This window comes from Sinocyclocheilus anshuiensis, unplaced genomic scaffold (genome assembly GCF_001515605.1).
Source record: "Sinocyclocheilus anshuiensis isolate Anshui unplaced genomic scaffold, SAMN03320099.WGS_v1.1 scaffold886, whole genome shotgun sequence".
Lineage (NCBI taxonomy): Eukaryota > Metazoa > Chordata > Actinopteri > Cypriniformes > Cyprinidae > Sinocyclocheilus > Sinocyclocheilus anshuiensis.
Window position 1 is genome coordinate 376354 of NW_015536542.1, and position 8086 is coordinate 384439.

The following is an 8086-nucleotide window of genomic DNA, read 5'->3' on the forward strand; positions in this document are numbered from 1 at the left end:
CTACATGTACACGGACATTATACATACACAATACCCTTGAAATTGCGAAATTTTGCAGAAATCAAACCAAAACAAAATTATATACAAAAAAAATGCATGTGTATAACAATATACAATGGGAAACCTTTCAGAGGTCAAACTTCCAATCTTTACATTCAAAAGGGGCGATCTGGGTCATTCAACTCCATGACCCAATTACATCATGATAGCTGCTTTAGTTTGGTTGTCGGCACATTCTTTGTGCTCACCAAACAGTAAAACACAGAGCAAATCAAAGAGGAACTTTTTAATGAGGAATGCTCAACATCTGTTGGTTTGACGGGAGATCTCAAGAGGTCCATCCAATGGAGTGAAAGAGAAATAAACAAAAAACACCCTGAATCAACAGAGAAGGGGTAGGTGGTCGAGTTCAAAATGCCATCATGCAATAAAAAAGTAGCTAAAAGAGTCTCTTTCTCCACACATGCAGATAGTGGAGAAGTTATTTACATTCACGCCGGCAAACGTTCTTATTTTCCTCCCTCTTTTTTCTTTTTGATTCATGCTACAAAATGCCAAAAAACCTGATATCAAAATGTCAAAAAAGCACAATCTTAAGTTTAAAAATCTCTTTGTACTTGTTTCGTACATAAGAAACAAACTTTAAAGATAAAATGGTTTTTTTTGTATTTTTGCCTCCATATGAAGTATGCGAGCAAGTGTCTGTGTGTGCACGTGCTTTGTGTGTCGATCTCCGTGCGAGTGCAATTGTACATGGCAGTGACGAGCATTATAGTCAAAGTGTGGGAGTGTTCCTGTGAGTCCTCATTCTGTATTCTTTTTCTTCGTGTTTTCTTCACTCCAGAGAGGGTGAAAGAGCGTGAGCGCCGCGGCTCCTGTGGCTGGAGGGGCGCTGGATCAGCAGCAGCCTTTGAAGGGCACTGGTGCTGGGCTTAGCAGGGCAGTGCAGCGCTGAAAGATGCTTTGATAAGCTGAAGAGGAGAGACAGGCAGAGAAAGAGAGATAGTTTGGTGAAGAGACCCGCAGAGCCGTCACTTCTGAGCGAAAAAGGCTCCGATGGTCACTCCTGCCAAGCCGAGCACTGCCAATCCAAGTACTTTAGTTAGGTACGAAAATGGGTGGAACATTGAGTCTCTCTGCTGACTGTACAACTCCACGAAGGCATCCTGGAAGAAAAAGAGAGGAAAAGAAAGCAGAATATTAGGAACTAGCAAAGAGCTAAAATTATTACAAACATAGTCAATTAGAAGTCACTATCTCCATTGTTCTACTGTAATGGGGAAAAAAAAAGAGACAGTAAATGGAGCAACTAGGCTCAAAAGTTTGGGAACATAACTGCACAAAAAAAAGATAACTGCATAGTAGAGTGCATTATGAAAATCTGGGACACTGCTGTACTTTCGGCTTCTGCAATTTACTTTGATCAGGTTAGCCAAGGTCAGCCTCATGTAACCCAACATTACCATAATCACCCTAATTCACCATATTCTAAGCAACAATATTCAAACAGGAAGTTCCAAAGGTTTACCCAAGATAAACTTGATATTATAAGATAATGTAAAGATAGCTGACTAGCCAAAACTATACTGATAAAAGCAAATATTGTCAAGGCTGTGAGGATGGGAGAAACATTAAAACTAGTCACAAAATAAAAATTGCATGACTGAATTGGAATATGGAAGCTTCAAATGTGTAGTTATAAAGTCAAATTCAGATTTTAAATTCAATTAAATGAAAATAATTTAATTAAATGAAATTTGTAAATGTTTTTGAAAGATGCTTTTTAAAAGATGATCTTTGTTGTTTTATGCTCACCAAGGCTGTATTTGATCAAAACTACATTAAAAACAGTAATACTGTGAAGTATTATTACAATTTAAAGTAACTATTTTCTCTTTTAATATATTTTAAAAGGTAATTTATTCCTGTGGTGACAAATATATACAGTACGCCAAGAGTAAAATATTAAAATAGTGAAAATTAAATATATATACATAATACATTTATTGTTTATGCATAGGCTTGTATTAAAGTAAAATTACTGGATAATCATTGGATTATCAGTTACCAAATTAATCATTAGTTGCAACCCTAATTCTGGCAAACAAAGCAGCAACAGATCTAAAGCACACAACATTGTCACACATTTAGTGTCTGATAGAAGGTTTTTAATGTGTAACATGTCTAATTGCCATATATAGGGAAATTATGTGTTTTCGCATGGGGATTTGAGACAAGCACATCCCTCCTCTTCAACACCACATCTGTGTAGCCAAATTCCTCCGGGACACCGTCCACCCGAGAGAGAGAAACACATCAAATGATAGAGAGAAAGAGGGGGCAGGCACAAAGAAAAGAGAGTTACAGCTCAAATCCATAACATTGAGCCCGGTTCCCTGTGAGCCCACTCAAGGAGGAGAGGGAGGAAATAGGGAAATAAAGGAAGAAGAGCGTATAAGACAGGGTCTCTGTGCCAGGGCTTCCACTGTCTCATCACTCCTACGCACAACCCCGTCTGCCGTTTCCTTCTCCAGTCAGACTCACTGCAGACTAACTAAAGCTTCTTTCACGCATCTGTATAGCTGAAATCCTACACTCAAACATAAATACTTATATGCATTTGTCACAAGGAAATGACAGAGTTCATCCCCCTCCTGTTTACAGGGTCATTTATGAGGAAATAATTAGGTTCTTTCCCCAAGCAGACAGTGTAAATGAATAGTGTACAGATAAAATAAGGGACAGCCCCTTTCGAAATAATCTTCCAGGAGAATTCACAGCCGTAGGTCACGAAAGCAACAAAACATTGCTGATGCAATCAAATGATACCATTGATTTCACTCGATCTTCAGGCTGTTGGCAAAGCCGCGAGAGGTATTGGCCCCCTGTGTAAACAAGAAGGTGTTTGTGAATGTGTGAATGTGTGTTTGCATTTACGTGCACGTAGGTGTGAGAGTGTCTCAGTTGGTGTTTCTGGGTTTAATCACAAGACCCCCCACAGTATCCACCCATGCACTCCTGTTTGAAGCCCTCTGAGTGGGTTTGTGAGGAATGTGAGGGAGAAAATGTGTGCTGAAACTATGCTTGGGAACCGAGAACTGGTTTCTTTTTAAAAAACAAATACCAAAATTAACTGTCAAGAGTTATTAATAAAAATAGCTAAAACACTAATAGTGTTTACGTCAATGCTGTTCACTGAATCTACTGAATCCACATTGCGAAACATGGTGTTCTCTGATTTCCAAATTAATGACTCTAATGAGTCGGTTCATTTTAGCGAATCAAACACATGTAGCTCAACCAGTGTAGTCTGATTCACTAACAAATGACTCTTATGAGCCAGTTTGAGCTGGTTTGTTATGGTGAATCAAACACATATAACTAAACCAGTATTACCTGCTTCTCTAAGAAATGTCTCCTATGAGCTGGTTCGTTTGGCGAATCAAACACATATGTCGACCAGTCTAGTTTGATTTGCAAACAAATGATTATTATGGGGTGGTTAATTGACCACTTGACCAGTGTAGTTTGATGAATACCGAATGTCGGTTAGTTTTAGTTAATCAAACATTATTATTAACCCGGTGGAGCAGTTACTGAATAATCTGACTGATTTACTGAACCACAATTTATTAATTTCATGTTGTCCAACTCAAAATTAACCAAGAATTTTTGTGTGTATATAGAGGTTTGTGAGACCTGAATCACTGTAGTTACTTGTAATAAATATGAATAAATTAAATGTTACCATATTTTTCATTTAATATTTTTTATATAATTTACAGTTAAATAAGTCTGTGTCTTATTTATTACATATCTGGTCCATTAATGTCTAAACTAACATATCGTTGAGCGCAATATATGCAATACAAAAAATTATTATTATTAATTATTATATTAAAAATATTTGATAGAAAAAAAATAATTTAAAAATCATGGAACTGTTAAGGAACCAGAATCGTTAATAGGAATCATACCAGAATCTTTAAATTCCTTTCGATTCATCCATCCAGCTAAAATTGTGTGTGTGTGTGTGTGTATCTTTTCTCATTCTTCATCTCCAGATCCCCATGCAGCATGTTGTTCCCTACTCAATAAGTAAAGCGGTGGTTTTATTGTGGCGTGTGATCATCCTGCAGGCGCTGTTTGGGCCCGGGCTGGCCCAGCGAGGGGGCCGCCCTATACGCCCAACTGTTTGAATTACATTATTCTGTGCTTCACGGGCAAGAGAACTTCAGTCGAAAAGAGAGAGAGAGAAAGTAGTGCAACACGGCCTGTGTGAATTTCCAGCACATGCTGGGATACAGAGCATTTGAATCCAAGAACATCAGATAAAATTGGCCGCGACTTGACAGGTATACAGGGATAGAGAAAGACATGGTGAGTGGCATTCTGAGGTTTTTAAAATTAAAATATGCTGATGCAACACAAAGCAGCTAACTGTGTAAAATTCCATTAATTGTCATTTGTTAATTGCAGTGGGGAACCCTCCGAGAGGGCCTAAACTATTGTAAAAAAAATATTTACAATGTTTAAATATTTTTTAAATAAAAAGTCATAATTTCCAATTTTATTTAAACAATTCATCATCATCTAAATAAAATAAATTCAATTTCTGTGGAAATAAACTCTTCAAATTTGCCTATTCAAAAAATTTATTACATGAACTCTTTTCCCATTTTTTTGCCCATTTTCTCCATATTAGAATGTTTCCGCCTAGCATCTGCGGCTCTGTGATTGGTGGTCCAGCTGTGAAATTACAGCAGGTCAAGCAATAGTAAATCAATGGGAGTGTCATTTTAAATGACAGAAAAACTGACCAATCATATCTTTCCTCTAAATGGGCGGGCCTTGTTATCACTAACTTTATGACAAGTTCCGCACCCTGTGGGATCTCTATCGAAAAAAAATATATACGCTCATAAACTAACTAGCTATTATTCACGTCACGATGGAAGTCGCAAATAACGAAAGTGAGGACATGTACTGGGCCGCTGTGCCAATAATAATGTTATTTAATATAAACACTGCTTGTTTGTAATGAAGTGTCTGTCGCTAAGTTGTTTTGCTGTGAGCGCTTTCATGATGTGTTGGCTTACATTAAACATTACATTTGTTGGCATTGTGCACAGACCGATTGTGTGATCATGCATTTGTAATGAGGATTTTTATTTGACTTAAATTTAGCTATGTTTCATTTTGGTGATATCAGTCACTCTCACTGCGCAGTTTTCTTGTTGCATTTCTGAAAGGCGGTCGCACACCGGACGAGAAGCGCAGCGCCGCCGCCGTGCGATGCGTGACTCTAGGGCAACTTATCGCACACCGGACGAGTCGTGTTCAGTTCGAGATGGCAGTCCAAAACCTTTAATCTACTCTCCAAACAGTCAAACATTCACTTCAAGAATGAGCAAACAATGTGTTTGAATAATAAAGACATGGTGTGGCGCAGCACTGCGCTTCTCGTCCAGTATGTGACCGCATTAAGGCTGGAATAGCCTCTTGTTTCAAAGGTGGAATTGTCAAAGATGACTTTTAGAATTAGACTCCGTAAGCTAGGCTGGTAGTCTTTTCCGACAAGGGTAGGGGTAGAGGGCCAAGGTTCAAAAGTCTCGGTTCGCTACTGGTTAATTGTCATTTGTCCAAGTGCCATTTTTTTTTAGCTTTGGGTTTAACCAAAGAGACTAAAACATGAGAAAAATTAAGCAATATCACATGAGTAAGAATGTTGTATAAAGTATAAATGAATTATCACTAAAGGTTTTCTTAACTTAAGAGGTTTGTTGCAACCTCTTGCAGACCAACAGCATGATTGAGAATGTGATATTGTTTTTATATAAGAGTACAATAAATAAGAAGTTAATTAGAATTTTCCCGCAATTTGTTTTTGGTTGAATTAATCATTTAATGACTCTCAGTCAAAATCAAGACATAATTTAATAAAGACAAAGACAATCACTTGTCTCCACTTATTGGCACAAAGACGTAACCTACAAAAAGAGGCAGTGAAAAATCCTCAACACTAATGGAGGCTGACATCCTGTCTGCTACCTGTAAACAGTCAACAAGCCACCCAGTCAATCAGATTTGAGGACCGACTGTTGTTTAAACGTTAAATAAACAATGATTTTCATTTCTAGAGCCACTAAAAAAAGGGTCAGTAAGATATTTGTAATGAATTTAATACTTTTATTCAGCAAGAATGCATTAAATTTATCAAAAGCAGCAGTAAATACATTTACAATGTAAGAAAAGATTTCTATTTCAAATAAATGCTGTTCATTTAAACTTTCTGTTTATCAAACAATCATGGTTTTCACCAAAATATTTAGCAGCAGAACTGTTTTCAATGGTGATAATAATGATAAATATTTCATGAGCAGCAAATCAGCATATTAGAATGATTTCTGAAGGATCATTTGACACTGAAGACTGGAGTAATGATGCTGAAAATTCAGCTTTGCCATCACAGGAAGAAATTACATTTGAAAATATATTAAAATAGATATTTTAAACGGTAATAATATTTCACAATATCACTGTTTTTACTGTATTTTTTTATTAAATAAATAAATTATAAATTCAGCCTTGGTGAGCACTGAGAGACTTCTTTCATGAATCATACAAAATCTTACCAACCCCAATTTTTTGTTCATAAATCAATTTTTATATATTTGCACATCCCTAGTACAACATAATGCAATTTGCAGCCAAAAAACACAATGTGAAGACACACTAGGAAGAGAAAGGTGGAATCAAACTTGGGTTTGGACCAAACAATCAAACCTGATGCCATCTGCTCCCACAAGGGAGGTACAGAGCTGCAGGTGTGCACATCCTCCAGCAACAAGCAATCTGAGCAAATCATGAATAGCGTTCCAAAAATGATCAACCTGCAATGATCTGATAGCTGGAGGAGAAACAACTGTCTTTATTCCCTTGCTGCACCAAGGTCACGCTTTATTCTTCTTTACGCCATGTAGCGAGTTAATTATATTTAACCATGACACAAAAGCCGGGCTTGCCATTTGTTTGCACCACTAACAATGGCTGCCAGCCTTATTATCAGGAGAAAAGCTCCTTGCTATCTCTTAAGACATTTCCACAGCTTTCTCTCTCTCTCTTTCTCTCTCTCTCTATTTATCTATCTATCTTATCTGCCTCTCTCTATTTTGCTTTCTGTCTGTCTGTCTGCGCAGGCTATAAGAGCACCTGGCACAGAGCAACGAAGAGGGAGAGGAAAGGAGGGAGAGAGAGGGGATGACAGATATGACTACTGTAAAAGAGGGCTATAACAATAGCACAAAATGAGCTCACAATACATCCTAATAAGAGCCACAGGAATTAGTACCAGTGGAGATGTCAAACCCGAGAGGCTTGCTCAGGACGAGATGTCATCACGGGCATGTCTGACTGCTGCCGATGTGATGAGGGCATAAACGAGAGCCCTGGCTGCCCCATCAGCGGCGGAGGTGACAGGACCAAACTGGGAGGTGTTGACGGCCACGTGTCCACATCCCTGTTTGCTCTCGTTTTTTCTCCCACATTGGTAAACATCCTCATTAGGGGAGCTTCCGCCCTGTGTTTGAACAGTCTCTTGTCTGTTTGCCCAAGGCCTTTGTTAAAGGGTTAGTTCACCCAAAAATGTAAATTAGCCCATGAATTACTCACCCTCAAGGCATCATAGGTGTATATGACTTTCTTCTTTCAGATGAATCCAGTCGGAGTTATGTTAAAAATTGTCTTTGATCTTCCAAGCTGTTTAAGGGCAGTCAGCGGGTGTTGCAGTTCATCAGTCCAAAAGAAGTGAAATAAAGCGCATCCATCCATAATAAAAAGTGCCTCACACGGCTGCGGGGGGTGAACAAAGGCCTCCTGTAGCGAATCGATGCGTATTTGTAAGAAAAAAAACCATATTTAAAACGTAATAATCAATTTAATCTAGCTTGCGCTCACTGTTGTACACAGAAGCAGCTCCGGGCGGACGACGTAGGACGTCGGCGTTGCGCATGTGCCGCTCAGAAGTGACGAACACGGAAGCGCAGGGGAGAGATCAAAACAAAACAACGGTCACAAATTAGAAGTA

The 8086-nt window shown here is 38.4% G+C and overlaps 1 protein-coding gene across 1 annotated transcript in view; it reads right to left on the reverse strand.

Moving 5' to 3' along the window:
- Window positions 1-524: 524 nt before the first annotated feature.
- LOC107697692 (apoptosis regulator Bcl-2-like) overlaps window positions 525-8086 on the reverse strand; it is a 62116-nt gene continuing 54554 nt past the window's right edge. The window contains exon 2 of the mRNA XM_016498490.1: window positions 525-1166. Within this exon, the coding sequence (XP_016353976.1) occupies window positions 1032-1166 (135 nt within the window). The 3' untranslated portion in view covers window positions 525-1031. The remainder of the gene's footprint in view (window positions 1167-8086) is intronic.